The 15,348-nt window shown below is 55.2% G+C and overlaps 1 protein-coding gene across 2 annotated transcripts; it reads left to right on the top strand.

The window, feature by feature from the left end:
* Positions 1 to 774: 774 nt before the first annotated feature.
* Dusp8 (dual specificity phosphatase 8) lies at positions 775 to 14,413 on the top strand. Of its 2 annotated transcripts, none has more exons than XM_034510376.2 (7): positions 775 to 945; positions 5,563 to 5,885; positions 7,322 to 7,460; positions 11,454 to 11,620; positions 12,246 to 12,405; positions 12,620 to 12,743; positions 12,972 to 14,413. In XM_034510376.2, exons 2-7 carry the CDS (start codon positions 5,655 to 5,657, stop codon positions 14,056 to 14,058), a joined length of 1,908 nt encoding a protein of 635 aa, XP_034366267.1. In that variant the 5' UTR covers positions 775 to 945; positions 5,563 to 5,654; the 3' UTR covers positions 14,059 to 14,413. The 2 variants fall into 2 exon arrangements, with proteins under 2 accessions (XP_034366267.1, XP_076769836.1); XM_076913721.1 differs by lacking the exon at positions 775 to 945 and adding an exon at positions 1,293 to 1,316 and having other exon boundaries at positions 12,972 to 14,201.
* The last annotated feature ends 935 nt before the right edge of the window (positions 14,414 to 15,348 follow it).

The raw sequence follows: 15,348 nt of genomic DNA, 5'->3' as shown, positions 1-15,348 counted from the left end.
CCACATCACCTAGGAGCTTCTCGTGCAAAGCGGAGAGCTGGATTCCCAGCTCCAGGGGTCGTGGAGAGGACAGACGTGGAAGCCGCAGGTAAGGCCCTTTGCGGGCGCGGCTGTCCGTGTCCCCGGGCCGCACTGGGGCAGGGGAGGCGCGTTCTGGCAGGGCGTCCTCACGCGAACAAAGACTAAGGGAAGGAGAGAAACCCGCGACAGGTCCAGTCCAGGAGGGCCTAGGGAGGAGGACCCTTGCATACTGGGACAGTAGGCGCGGGTTAGAGTGCCGCGAGGTTGAGGGTTCTTGGGGATACCGGGAACCCTGGGCTGGGAAGGCTTCCTGGAGGTGGGGAGCCGCGGCGTGCATGGCCCCTTTAAGAATCGATGTCCAAGAAGCTTGGGGAGCGGGGGACGGAGGGCGGTGGCAGAGAGAGACCCACGGCCGCCGCCAGGGCTCCGCACCCAGCACCCGCTCCGCTGACGTCACCTGCCCCGGAGCGGCTTACTCTGATTGGCTGCAGGTGACGTCAGGGGCTTTTTCGCTCTGCATGACCTCATCCCCACCGGCAGCCCCGCCCTCCGCCCCGGGCCTGTCACTCGCGGCTCCCCCGGTGGCCGAGCCGGCTCCGCGGACCCCCGCCCCACCCGGACGCCGGACGCCGGACGCCGGACGCTGAGCCGGGCCGGAGCCGCCGGCCGCGCCCGCCAAGTCGCGGGCTGGGATGCGCGCCGTGAGCGCGCGTGCCCGACCGCAGTACGCGCGCTCTGTCCCGAGCGAGCGCTCCCCGCGGTGGCGGAGACGACGACGGCGGCGGCGGCGACGCGCCCCGCGCGCCTCTCCGGCCCTTGCCCCGGCTACGCGGGCCCCCGACGGGCCCATGGGTGGCAGAACGGAGCGGACGCCCTGAGCGCGGCACCGGCGTCGGGGGCAACCCCAGGGCAAGCGAGAGCCAGGTGAGCCAGGCGCTGACACCGGTCGAGTCCTAAGCCGGGTGTGGGCCGGGGTCGTGCGGAGGTTTCTCCCGGTGTGCGCCCTGAAAGAAGCTCTTTAGGGCACGGAGGAATAGATGACTGCCCCGCGAGCAGTGCGCGCTGCAGATCCGCGCCCGCAGTGAGCTGTCTTTCTCTGCATATTCCTTCTTATCTGGAGGGACATACATAAGAGACCTAGGGATTCGCGGGGGAGGGCTGAGATCCAGCACAGACCGGTGAGAGTCCTTGCGAGGCGGCCCCGCTGGCAGCCAGATTTGGAGAAGGTCGCCCGCGGCTGCAGCGGGCAGGGGGATGCGAAACCTCTGACGCTGAAGGGTCGGCTCCGGCCCGCGGTAGGCTCCTTATTTCGAGCCCCCACTCTTTGGCTTGCATGGCTGTCCCGTTACCCCTACTTCATGGTGCTCCACTCGCCTCTGCGGATAAAGAACAACCTTACCAGACGCAGAGGCAGTAGGCGCGATGCTGGGGGAGGGGCCGGCACGGCTGCCTCCTGCAGCCTGTCTCCCTGGCCTATCTGCCTACCTTGGGAGGGAGCGGCCAGTCAGATGCCACTGGTACCCGTGTGCCAAACCTTGCAAGTGGAGGAGCAAGAACAGGCTCAGCTCCCATTAGATCAGACCTCTTGGAATAAATTTGTCTCTGATTCCTTGTTGACAGGGTGTGCTGCCTCTGCAGCAGAGAGATTGGGGGCCTTGATGGTGCAGTGATGGGGGTGGGGGACCAGTGTGGCATCTGCAATGCTCTGTTGTGCAGCATGGGGTGGGGGTGGGGGTGCTTCAGGTCAGGGGCACGGCTTCTTTCACTGTATGCATGAATTCAGAATGGAAATCCAGTGAACTGTAGACCCACCCTCACATTTGCTTGCACCTAGGGTAGCTGGGTGGGTGAGGGTAGCTTACAGTGCCAGGCTCTTCCCTGGGAGGTTAGAGTCCCGTGCATTCACTTCTTGGTTAACAGGCACCTGCTACAGATGAGCAGGTCATGTGACCAGGAGCTGTAGGTTCATCTTTATGTCTGACTGCTGCAGTCAGCTTAGGGACCTCAGGAGAGTTGCTGGGCAGGTTCTTTTTCCCTCCTGCCCTGTGCCCTTGGGGAGACATGAGGGTGCCTCTGGGGACTTAGCACTGAATACAGATGCAAAAAGATGCTTCAAGTCAATGTGTATAGGACTCCTGCCAACATCTTTCTTCTTGGGTTGATAGAGTCGGATATGCAGCTCACAGAGGAAGCAGGGACAGAGGCTGAACCCACAAGAGAGATAGTTATGCAGTGGTCCTAAGAAATGTGTGAGTCAAAGAACCTGACTGGACCTCTCAGGACCACAGCTCCCTCTGGTCTCCACAGCCTCTTTTTGGCCTGGCCATTTGCCTGACTGAGACAATGTTTCTGTTCCCTCTCCAGGAGCAAGGGTGCAGGGTAGCTTGGCCAGAGAAGCCAAGGGCTCAGTTGCCATGCAGGAACATTTGAGCCCCTCCCTCTAGGAGATAGTCTCTGCCAGTCTTCAGAAGTGCCCAGTGTGACAGTGAGCTGGCATCTCAGCTTCTTGAGCCCCCAACTTCTGGCTCTTTCCTGAGAGCTCACCTGACTGTGAGCAGGGATGCCCAGGTCAGACCATTGTGAGAAAGGACCCAGTCTTACAGTGGCTAATGGTCCTGGCAGCCATTTCTAGAAGTAGGGAGCTTCTTCTCACTAGGCACTGAGCAGGAGTAGATTAGTGAGGATGCCACCCAGGACTCCGGCTTTTATTGGTCATATAAGGACTCAGGGACCAGAACATGTTGTGTAGGAACCCCAGGGTAATGGACTGGCACTTAGTATGTGAGCACCAGGGGCTTTGGTATGCAGAAGGCAAGGATGTCTGTGCAACCGTATATTTCAGTCTTGCTCTCCAGGAGACAGTAATGTCTTATGTGTGTGAAGATGGACACATGTGTAATTGCACTCATGGACAAGATTGATTGTCATTAAGGCATGCATCTGCCAATGTACAAAGGGGAGTGTTCCTGTGCCCAGAGAACAGTGCCACAAGGGCTGAGCTGTGGGCCTGGCCTCCAGCAAAGGGGGCTGTCTGGGACCTCCCTGAGGGGTGTGGCCTGGGAAAGGCTTCCTCTTGACTTTGAATTTAGGAATGCTTGTCTCCTGGCTCAAAACACTTTGATGAAGGCCTTCAGCTTCTGCATAAAGGGTCTTGACCACCCTCAACCCCATTCAAGCCTCCCGAAGAACGGGCTGTTAGCTATTCTCCCTGGGAAGGACTGGTCAGGGAGTGCTTGAGAATACATGCTTTGCTAAGATTTTGCACGGTCTGTCTGTGCCCTGCTGACCTTCTCGAAACTAACCCTACATATCTATTTCAAGCCCCAGTGAATTCTATCCAGGTCTAGGCCTGGCGCTCAACACTGAGGAAGCCAGGAGTGGTGCTGTTATGTACAAAGAGGTGCTGTTAGGATGTGCTACTGAAGACCAGCATAGTGCAAAATTTCTTATGCGAGGGGGCTCATCCAAATCTTTGCAGCGCAGTATACAGATGGCCAGTGAGGACTGGGTCCTGGGAATTAGGGCCAAGTAGGGCAGGGTTAAAGTAAGGGGCTTCATTGCTGTCTTTGAGTTATAGGCCAGAGCGACTGGGCACCTGCCATGGAGGAGTGGGAGCATAGAGGAGGGAGACCTGCCTAATCTGCAGAGCAGCTTGCTTCCTGGCTGCTGCAGTAGGAGCAGCCGTTGCCTGGCACCTCTGCTGTTGCCATGGCAACATCGGAGGTGCTAACTTGCTAATGAGTCCCCCTCCGCTGCAAATAACAATACTGTACCGGTTAATAGAGCCCAGCTCCAGTTCTCAGGGTTTCCTCAGAGATAGAGGAAGGGACAGGTATCAGGCCTGAGTCTAGCTGCCCCCATTTCCACTTGCAACCAACCTGCTCTCCTCTGCCCTTTCCTCTGGATCTCCCTTCCCTGCCATCCTCAGCTGCAGCTCCTTGTGGGGTTGTGATGAGAATCTTCAGATGGGGCAACTGTAGCAAAACTTCCCACCAGGTAGTTCAAGGGCTGCTGCAGAGAGGGTGGGGCTGCACCTTCTAGCTCCCTATACTGGTATCAAGCTTCCCTTGATGCAGTTAACCCATCTTGCTCACCTGGGAGGAGGTGGACACTGCTCGGTGACAGGTCTCAGACTCAGAAAACGCCCTTCTGTACCCCAGCATCCTGCACTGTGACCCTCTCCGAGGCCTGAACTTTTAGTCCCATTGTCCAGCTCTGCTAGTAGGAAAGCCCACTCCTTCCTGTGGCCTAACCGCTAGCCTGTTGTTCCCTCATGCAATATTCGAGTTAGAAGTCAGGGAAATGTCCCTGAACGTCTAAGATAAGCATGAAGTCAGAATGTTTTCAGCACATAGAAGGCCCCTTGCACAGGTAGTCTAGCGCTATTGAGATTCCTCAGTGTGACTGACCCAGGCCTGACTCCCCAGTGGAGGGCTTGCAGAAAGGCCTGAGACACACATAGATGTCAGGAATTAGCACCCAAAGCCCCCCAGTGACTGTGCACTGGAAGCTGTGGTCTTGTACCAGCATGGTAGCACCATGTTGGTGCCCACATGACTGCAGTAGAGGAGTGGGGATGGGCCAGGACAGGAAGGGGCTCAAGTGAGTGTCTAGAGAGCTGAGTTCCTTCCTACCTCACCACATTTGTAAGGATAGATGAGGGGGATATTGTACCTGCCCTATTTTACCTTCCTCTGCCTCAAGCCTCATTGTCCTGACACTGCATTTGTCCTGGGAGCTCCAAGGGAGACAGCACCTGACAGATGAGAGTCATCAAACCCAAAGAACAGGGCTTCTAGGTCCCCTGATGCTAGCCATTTCCAGTCCCTCCACATATTCTTCAGTTCAAGAGCTTCTGGGACCATACAGAAGGTCCAGCAGCCCCAAGCATCCTAGGTACCACAACCTTCATTCTAGGGCTGACAAACTCTATCCCTTGTACAATGGGTGGAGTACACCAACCTCAGCCTAAGGCATCCATCAGGAACAGTAAAACAGGAGCTCCCTAGTACCTGGCCTTCAGTTTCTAGGAGCCCATGAGCAGAAGTGGGGGCAGGGTGGGCAGTCCTGCTGGTCCTGCTCTTCTATCTACTAACATCAAGATTACGAGCTTAGAGAACCTTTTCTGGAGATGGATTTTGGGAATTGGCCATGCAGCACTGTGCCAAGTAAGGGAGAGAGGTTTGAGAGCCCCTGCCTGGGAAAAGAACAGTCAAACTTTGTACTCTAGGGTCCTGAGAAGACAAAAATGCAGAGATCAACAGGACAGAGGTTGAGGAAAATACAGGTATAGCTATACCCCAGAGCCCATAATAAGGACCCCACTTTTGGGTCCTCATTTGTCCTCTGCCTTATAATAGAACCCAGGCAGAGCCGAGGGTGGTCAAGGTCTCTTCTGTGTACTCACCTCACTGGGTCAGGTTCATCCATTCAGGAGGCAGGGCTCAAAGGACATGCTAGGTACCAAACACAGGGTCTGCCTGGAAGCCAGCTGTAGCTACCCAGATCCCACTATCTGCTGACCATTCACCTTTCCCTCAGGTCTGGCACCATGCACTAGGGTACCTAGAACGCTGCAAGGCCACGCCCTCCTCACTTCAGGGGTCACTCTCCCCACTGCCTACCACCCCACCATGGCTGGGGATCGTCTCCCGAGGAAGGTGATGGATGCAAAGAAACTGGCCAGCCTGCTGCGTGGAGGACCTGGGGGCCCCTTGGTCATCGACAGTCGATCCTTCGTGGAGTATAACAGCTGCCACGTGCTGAGCTCTGTGAATATCTGCTGTTCAAAGCTGGTGAAGCGGCGTCTTCAGCAGGGAAAAGTGACCATTGCTGAGCTTATCCAGCCTGCTACTCGAAGCCAGGTACCTGTGTCCCACCCTTGCATACATCTCTAGGGCTGACTAGTCCTGAGAAAGCATGTATATGTCACCTCTAAAAGAGACAGGGGAGCTCCTAGGCCTGGTGCCAAGAGTCCTCTGATCAGGCATTTATCCTTCTCTGCTCCAAACTGGGTTCTTTGGGGTCACAGCTGGGAGTGCTGTAGGGTAGTCCCCCCTAGTGAGGCCTTCCTCTAGAAATCCTGGGGAGTCCCTTTGTCTCCCCATATACAAGGCAGATTCAGAGGGAAGAGTCCTGAATGGATAAGGGAAATGGGGTTGCAAGGAGGGTAGACCGGGGTAGATGCAGCGGGTGGTGCATGCTGAGGACAAGGACAGCTGGGTCTGGCCACCCTGACTGTGGTGAGGCCAGGAGGAGAAGACTAAGGGGATTATAGTAGGCAGACCATTTCACTATCTCCCCATTTTCTCTTCCCACCTCTTGGAGTCTTCAGTGACCCAGAATGTTCTCTGTGCCCCCCAGCAAGGATAATCGTTTCATGGAGGGACAGATTTCTTCCCAGGGACTATCCATTGCAGCAGCTGGGGAGGGACTAAGCCTATTGCGGAGCATTTGTGGCCTGAGACAGGCTACCAATTACCAAACCTTCATCTACCTCTTTTGGGTTAGAGGGGGCATACCAACAGACTAGGGGCTTTAGAAAGATTTCAGTTTCGAACTGCCTGACTCCCAAGCTATGATGTGAGAAAACCCAGGTGGGATGCCGCTTGTCGGGAGTCCCCCACTCCAAGGCCAGAACCAGCTCCCTGTGGTGCCAATGAAGGGAATCCAGTGATTAATCACCCCCAGCGAGGACTCCAGCCAGAGTGCAATTCTATTGGCTGCTGATGACATCATCCAGCCTGGGGTTGACAGCTCAGCTGGCTTAAAGACTGAGTGTGCTTGGGAGGCGGGGACATCAGTCTGTTTGAGCAAAAGCCCCTCAACATCTGGCCCTTAGGCCACTACAATGGGAGAAAAGGGCAGGAGGAACCCCAGCTTCCAGCTTCACCTCCTGACCTGGTGGTATTTGGGAAGGGGATCCTACTGCAACCTCAGTTTCTCCATTAGGAGCTGGGGGAGAGTAAATAAGAAGAAAGGTACTGGCCTACCAGGAAACCTAGGAGCCAGCTCAGGCTATGTGTGTGTGCTCTCTGAGGCCTCATTAGACTCCTCTATGCCTCCTTAACACTTCTGGTTCTGGCGCTTTTGCCAGTGAAGGGCAACTCAAGTCACCCGACCCCTAGTCCCTCACTTGTGCGAAGCCTGTTAGTGGAGCCATGGGTTTTTCTGCCCCTCCAAGTGTGCACATACCTGTGCACCTAGCAGATGAAGTGGGAGGGAGGATGACAGCAGACCTCTGTCTCTCCTGTCCTCTTGTTCTTCCAAGCAGCCTAACTTCTGCCCTTATGGTCCCCAGGTGGATGCCACAGAACCACAGGATGTGGTGGTGTATGACCAGAGCACACGAGATGCCAGCGTGCTGGCAGCAGACAGCTTCCTGTCCATCCTGCTCAGCAAGCTGGACGGCTGCTTCGACAGCGTGGCCATCCTCACAGGTGAACTCCAGGGATGGGCCAGGGCTGTGGGATACCTTCTCTTCCAAGAACCCCTCCCCATGTACTTGGCTAGGACTAGGAGTCTAAGAAGAAAAGTATTGTCCCGCCACTATTGGGATGGCAGAGGGATTCCCAGTACCTCTGGACGTCTCAAAACTCACTTCTACTGGCAACAGCAGGAGAGGTGGACAAGCAGGAGTTCTCCAAGCCAAGTTTTGGTAGAGAGGGGGCCGGGTCCCCAGGCAACAAACTATCTATGTGTCAAGGAGAGGAAGTAAAGGCTTTACCTCTGTCTATCCCAGAACTGGTAATACAGCAGGGACTTTATCCAGAGAAGGTGTCAGCTGGCCACAGATTATGTCACAACAGCCTACTCCATCATGGCCGCTACCCAATGGACCAGCAAGTATCTCTCTGGGCTACCTGTGCTCCAAAAGCAGCCTGGCCAGCTGGCCTCCAAGCCCTACTCAGGCAGGCAGGCAGGCAGGCAGACAGACAGACAGACAGACAGACACACACACACACACACACACACACACACACTGACTCATGGTTCATGTTCCCACTCGCTACCATGTGCTTAGGCACACTCACCCTCAGGCCATGGCTGAAAGGGCTTTTGTAGACTCTACCTCCCTGGGAGGGAGGCAGCCTAGATTCCTGAATAGCTGCTCGAGTGGGCTTGTTCTAGGATGCCTGCTCAGATAGCTGGAATCCGGGGCCTTTGCTGTTGCCCTCTGCCCATGCTGGTAGGCCATGCATAGCCTGTAGCTGATGGAATGTCCTCCACACCCACTGCATATGGAGTGGAATAAGTGAGTGGGTGGTCAGTCCAGTTCAATGGCACCAGAATCCCATGAGTACCATGGCATCAAGCCCAACCTGGGAGGGCCTAGGCTGCTTTAGTTAAACTGCTAGGTAAATGCTAGGGAGATGAATCCAGTCTGAGGTACTCTGAGGTAGTTTGGAGACAGAATCATGGGTATGGCCAGTGTCTTTGTATACATTTGGATATGAGTTATGTCCCACCACACTCTGGGCCAGTATGATCCAAGCATATCTGCATGTCTATGTGCCCTGAGCCTCTGGTGTCAGCCACATACATATGTGCATGCACCTGACCTCTGATATTTGTACAGATGCTGAGCCTGTCTGAGTAGGACTCATGACATTGTGCATGTGTAAATTCTTGGAACCAGAAACCACATAGCTGTACCCTAGCTCCAGCCTCCAGGCTTAGTTTGGAAGAAAGAGGAGTTTGGGCCTTTTCATAAGCCCACTAAGCCTATAGGAACCCCTCCAGCGCCCAACTCACCACCCTAGTCATCAATAGAAGAACAAGGTTCTTCTGAAAATACAAAGGGCTCCAAAACTGCACCCTTCCTGGCCCTAGCAGGACAACCCCAAACCTGACAGTGCCTGTCTCTTAGGGGTAAAGGATAAGAGGCAAGGGGCAAGGACAAGTGGAGACTGCCCTGGGCTGGGATCCTCCCAGAGGGTTCATTTGGACCTGGTTGTGCTCTAGTTATCTCCCTGCAGTTCTAGTTATCTGCCCCGTCAACTATGAGTCCTTGTCCTCCTTTGTCCAAATACTGAGCTAGAGAGTCCTCCTGGTCAATGCAGTGCGAGACAGGCTCAAAATGATACCACATTGGCCAGCTCCTGCTGAGCTAGTGCGCAGTCAGAAGTAGATCAGGGGCCGGGGATGTTTTCACAGTGCACACAGAGCTCCTTGGCCTCCTAGCCAAATACATCAGAGGCAAGGCCTTTATATATCACCCTCTGGCTGGTGCCCACAGGAAACTCAAGGAGATGGGGATGGCCAGTGAAGGGAATCAGGAGAGGGAACTCAAGCAATGCCCCCACGGTGATGTCGCTCCTTTTTCTTTCTCCTTCCCAATCCCCTTCCCCACGACGACTTCCCTGACCTCAATCCATGGGGTCAGTAAATTTGCCTGAGAGCAGCTTCCCAATAAACCTGCCTTTAATATAATAAAGGGGGGGGGGTGCTAGGTAGAGAGCTTTAAGCTAGATGTCAGTATGCTTTGGCTACATTTCTGCTGCTGTGATCAAATGCCTAGTCAAAAGCAACTTCCAGGAGGGAGGATTTATCTGGCTCACAGACACCATGGTGGGGCAGTTAAGATGGCAGGAGCCTGAAGTAGCTGATCACATCACATCCACAATCAGGAACAGAAGAGTGCATGTGGGTGGGATGCTGCTGAACTCAGTGTCTGCATTTTGTACTGCCCAGGATGCCCTGCCCAGGGAATGTTTCTGTCCACAATTAGGGTGGGTCTTTCCATATCAATTAACATACTCAAGATAATCCCCCATAGACAAGTGGTTTTAGATTCTGTCAAGTTGACAACAGTAACAATCACAGTATGCATTACTATAGAAAAGGGGAGGAAAGGGGGGCTTTAGCTTTTTAAACAGAAGGCAGGCATACATTTAGCCAGGAGTTAGTGCAGCCTATGGGTTGTACTGTCACTCTGAAATGTGGGCCAGTGATGTCACAGCTGTGAGACAGTCGCTGCAGTCCAACCAACAGGCTTGGAGATGCTGACATGCCCCAGACCCTTGTGGGTAGGTGGCTGTAATGAGAACAGAGCCAGCCTGGTGATCAGTAACCTGAGCTGTACCAAGTCCATTGCACAAACAAATGCATGTTTCTGTATATGCTTCCTTGTAAACATCACAATAAGGGCATGGTCTCTTGCCTCCCAGACACAGTGGATAGGGGTAGTGTATGAGAATGTTCTATAGGAGAATGAGCTTCAGGGATGGCCAGAGTATTTCCTAGGCCTCAAAGACACTTAACAACTAACCAAGGCTCACTCATTCAACCTTGGTATCCCCATTTTCACCCACCGCATAGCCTTGGATAGCCCCCCAAATCCCTGGGTCCTTTGTACCTGCTTCTCTCCAAGCCAGGGAAAAAGCAGTGTGTGTTTGGGGCGGGGGGAGTGTGTATGATTGAGACTAGAAACTGAAGCCACTTGCTTGTCAGAGCTTGTCATTGTGGAATATAGAAAGTTCCATTCTACTGAACTCACCTCACCATGCTGAGAGCTGTGTCCACCACTGAGATGCTGAGCACTTTCTGGATGAACCCCAGTCAGGCTAGATGTGGCTGGGTTATTATCATATCTTTACAATTGTTTTCTTTGAGCCTCTTAACAATGCTGTGTGGCAGGAAAATAAGGAAACTGAGGCCAGAGGCATGCCTTGCCTATGGTCACTGAGTCAGACATACCAGAGGAGCCACCTTGGGTGTCCCAAACTGGTGGAAGGTTTCTTTCCCCAGCCCAGAGTCCAGGTCTTGGATGTATCTAGACAATGACAATGAGCAGGCTGTGTGTGCCCTGTGTGCAGACTCTACTCTGCTTCTCTGTCATCTGCTGGGTAGACTGGAGCCATGACCAAACCACAAATGCCCTGTGGGCAATGGCAATTCCAGTGGATGATGTCATGCCCAAAGAGGCCCCACCTCAGAAGCCCTTTCCTCCCAGACCTGGCACTGGAGCCCGGGCCTGTGGCTTCCAGCCAGCTGGAGTCAGGGAAGGATTGCATCAGCAAGGAAAGAGGCTAAATGCCAGCCTGGCCCCAGGCCAGGGGCTGAAGAAGGACTTACCACATCATACCTGGGGAATAAGAGACCCCTGGTGAGGTCTAAGCCATCTTCTGCCTGGCTCCCATGTGCCATGCTGACAGGCCACCTTGACCCCACATTTATGGGCATCAAAGCAGTGCCCCTGAGCCAGTCCCTAATTAGCTTGAGGAGGAATGTGGGCGTAGGTGCCTGCTCTAAATGGGCAGCAGCACACCCCCAGTGCTGCAGAGAAGAGCAAGTAGCCTGCCAGCAGGAGTCCAGGTGCTAGGCCAGAAGCAGACTGTGCTTGGGGTCTGCAGGGTGTGGCTAAGCTCAGAGGAAATCTCCTGCCCCAGCTGGCCAGCCTCCTGAAGAGCCTTCTGTGTCTCCTCCCACAGGAGGCTTTGCCACCTTTTCCTCCTGCTTTCCTGGCCTCTGTGAGGGCAAACCTGCCACCCTACCATCCATGAGCCTCTCTCAGCCCTGCCTGCCTGTGCCCAGTGTTGGCCTGACCCGAATCCTGCCTCACCTCTACCTGGGTTCTCAGAAAGATGTCTTGAACAAGGTGAGTACACAGGGGGTCACTGAATGGGAGGAGGGGGTGGGTGACTCAGGATTTAGGTCCTAGGGTGGTCTGAGAGGAAGATAAAATGAGTCTGAGCTGGGAGCACAGGAGGACCAGAGCCTTCCCACCCACTGACCTACAGCATGGCTCAGGCAGGAACACAGCAAGGCTAATGGAAAGGCAGGCTCCCAGTCTCTTCTGTGGTGGGGCTGGAAGCCTGCATGCCAAACTGCTTCTGTCACTGGGCCCCTGGCCAGCTCTGAAAGAATCCCGTGTTTTAAAAATGGTGAGGAGGGAAAAGGATGAAGGCACCGCCCAGGCAACCATAAAATTCCTGGGAGCCCAATGCTGGCTGTGGGTGTGGCTTGCAGAAGCCATCCTTCCTGTACCCATCCTGTGGGCTCCAAGGTTGAGATGAGAAAGGGTTTCTGGACCCAGTCTTTTTCCACATGGCAAGAACTTGAAAAAAATCTGAGGCTCAGGGGCATCACAACACTTTAGAGTCCTTCTATTCTGGGGTGGGGGTGGGGAAAGGAGGAGGGAGGAGGGGAGTTTGTTCTTCTTCCACTGGGGGTCTTTGCTTTTCTCTGCTACCCTATTCTGACCCATCTTCCTATCCCTCCAGGATCTGATGACCCAAAACGGAATAAGCTATGTCCTCAATGCCAGCAACTCCTGCCCTAAACCGGACTTCATCTGTGAGAGCCGTTTCATGCGTATCCCCATCAACGACAACTACTGTGAAAAGCTGCTGCCCTGGCTGGACAAGTCCATTGAGTTTATTGGTGAGAGCAAGGGAGGGCGTGTGTGTCTCTATAGGGTGGAAGAGCTGGCTAGAGGAAGACTAGACAGAGGTGGAGGGGAGGACTGGGAGGGCCACCCAGCTCTGAGAAGTCACCAGCACTGTCTGCCATGGGGAGGGTTGGGGACTACCTTGAGTAGGGAGGAACAGTGCAATCTCAGCCCTCACCTGATCCCCCACCATCCACCTGCCCCCAGATAAAGCCAAGCTGTCCAGCTGCCAAGTCATTGTTCACTGTCTGGCTGGCATCTCTCGCTCTGCCACCATCGCCATCGCGTACATCATGAAAACCATGGGCATGTCTTCTGACGATGCATACAGGTATTCTCCTGGGCCCCAGGGACCTAGAACACCACAACCAATGGCTAACAGCATTTCCCCCTCTTTCCTCTCTCCACCCACGTGGATTGTACAAATTACTATTCTGGCGGGGAGGGAAAGCATGAGCCTGACACAGAGCTTGGGTACTTAAAGGTTTGCCCTGAGTGCTGAACAGAGGGGAAATCAGGGACAAGCCTGTTCTGACAGAAATGCCTCTTACTTGTTTAGGTTTGTGAAGGATCGGCGTCCCTCCATCTCGCCCAATTTCAACTTCCTGGGCCAGTTGCTGGAGTATGAGAGGAGTCTGAAGCTGCTGGCTGCCCTGCAGAGTGATGGACCTCACTTGGGGACCCCTGAGCCCCTCATGGGCCCGGCAGCAGGCATCCCACTGCCCCGGCTGCCACCATCTACCTCAGAGAGCGCTGCCACCGGGAGCGAGGCAGCCACCGCAGCCAAGGAGGGCAGCCCGAGTGCTGGAGGGGATGCTCTGATCCCCAGCACAGCTCCAGCTACCAGCGCACTGCAGCAGGGCCTTCGTGGCCTACACCTCTCCTCTGACCGCCTCCAGGACACCAACCGCCTCAAGCGCTCCTTCTCCCTGGACATCAAGTCGGCCTATGCGCCCAGCAGGAGGCCCGACTTTCCCGGCCCACCCGACCCCGGAGAAGCCCCGAAGCTCTGCAAGCTGGACAGCCCGTCTGGGGGCACGCTGGGCCTGCCCTCGCCCAGCCCGGACAGCCCGGACTCCGTTCCAGAGTGTCGCCCACGACCTCGCCGGCGACGTCCCCCGGCCAGTTCTCCTGCCCGCTCCCCCGCGCACGGCCTGGGCCTGAACTTTGGAGACACGGCCCGGCAGACTCCGCGGCACGGCCTCTCGGCCCTGTCGGCGCCCGGGCTGCCTGGCCCTGGCCAGCCGGCTGGCCCCGGGGTCTGGGCGCCCCCACTGGACTCTCCAGGCACACCGTCGCCCGACGGACCCTGGTGCTTCAGCCCCGAGGGCGCGCAGGGTCCAGGCGCTGTGTTCTCCGCCTTTGGCCGGGCGAACGCAGGCGCACCTGGACCCGGGAGCAGCAGCAGCAGCGGAGGTGGCGGCGGTGGCGGCAGCAGCAGTAGCAGCAGCAGCGACCTGCGGCGGCGGGATGTGCGGACCGGCTGGCCCGAGGAGCCTGCTGCAGATTCACAGTTCAAGAGGCGCAGCTGCCAGATGGAGTTCGAAGAGGGCATGGTGGAGGGGCGGGCACGTGGCGAGGAGCTGGCAGCCCTGGGCAAGCAAACCAGCTTCTCTGGCAGTGTGGAGGTCATCGAAGTATCGTGACCCTTCAGGAGTCCTTGTGCCCTTGCTCCAGCCAGGCCAGGTATAAATATATATTATGTATAAAACACACAGAAAAGGTAAATGGTTTTACTGCAATTTTTATCAAGAAGTAAATATTTCGATTTTTTTATTTATTTAAGCTAGTGATCTGGCAACTGTGCGGGGCGGCCCTAAAGCTCTGTTTTTACTGTCTGGTATTTAAACTGAAACAGGTTTCTAAGCAATATGAGGCCACCTTCAATTCCAAGCTGGGTTGACAGGCCTGGGCCCCTCCTTGCCCTTCCCCTCTGGAAACATTACTGACCTTTCAAAGAGCTGCCCAGCTTTCCTGCACTTTTTACATAAGAAAAAGGGGGAAAATGAAAAAAAAACAAAAACAAAAAAACAAAAAACCCAAACCCTTACTTGCCACAAACTGAGCCGCAGACCCCTCCCCTTTCCTTTTCCTCCTCTCCCTGTCTCTCCTGTGTCTCCTGTCTCTCCTGTCTCTCCTGTCTTGGGCTCTGCAGCAAAGCCATAGGTAAGGGGAGGGGAAAACCCTAGTGTCCCTGCAGAAGGCCCACCAGCAGTGTCCCCACACCTCAAATTGCCACGTCTTAGTGGCACAGGGATACTTTCTCTGCTCTTCACCCCAGGGCGGTTACCTGGCAGGTGTTGGTGGACAGTAGGCCCAGTGGACCAGAGTTTTCAGGGAGACTTGGACAAGGGGGTTCCTGAAAGCCAGATGAGGTAAGCTCCAAAGGCAAGGATGGAGAACCTCACTCCTGTGAGAGTGAGGCCCAGTTTCTTAGAAGGGCCCAGGAGGCCATTCAGAGGAAGTGTCTTGTCTCGATTTTCATTGCAGATGCCCCATGCCCAGTAGATTCCCCCGGGAATGTACTGGGGCAGTGTCCAATGCCAGCAGGAGGAGCTAAGCTAGCTGGGGCTGGCAGGGGCCATCTCTGCTGGTCAGAGGGGAGCTCTAGGCCCGGTAAGAATGGGGGTAGATTTAAGCTCTCATTCTGGGCTCTTCCTGCCACAGGTAGGACCTGGGATTCTACTGCACTTGCAGGCTGAGGGACCCCTGAAGCAGGTGGAAGTAGAGCACCTACCAAGCCCTTAGGCTTCCAGGAAGCAGAAATCCTCAGCTTTAGGAGAACTGTCTCCAAAAGACCCCACCTAAGTACAGATGCTGGGGAAGTCCTCCATGACTGCTCCATCCCCACAAGGGCTTCTCAGGAGAGAGTCCCTCTGTGTGCTCCCTCCCAGGCAGAGTACTTTACCAGTGTCTTCAAGACAATATGCTAGCCT

The sequence above is a fragment of the Arvicanthis niloticus genome, chromosome 1 (assembly GCF_011762505.2).
Source record: "Arvicanthis niloticus isolate mArvNil1 chromosome 1, mArvNil1.pat.X, whole genome shotgun sequence".
Taxonomy (NCBI): Eukaryota; Metazoa; Chordata; class Mammalia; order Rodentia; family Muridae; genus Arvicanthis; species Arvicanthis niloticus.
This window is presented reverse-complemented; position numbering and strand designations above follow the sequence as displayed.

Bases quoted from the DNA above. Each gene is read 5' to 3' on its own strand.
- Dusp8 (XM_034510376.2), top strand. From the start codon at position 5,655: ATGGCTGGGGATCGTCTCCCGAGGAAGGTGATGGATGCAAAGAAACTG. The intron at 5,886-7,321 runs GTACCTGTGTCC...TATGGTCCCCAG, and splicing joins AGCCTGCTACTCGAAGCCAG to GTGGATGCCACAGAACCACA. The intron at 7,461-11,453 runs GTGAACTCCAGG...CTCCTCCCACAG, and splicing joins CAGCGTGGCCATCCTCACAG to GAGGCTTTGCCACCTTTTCC.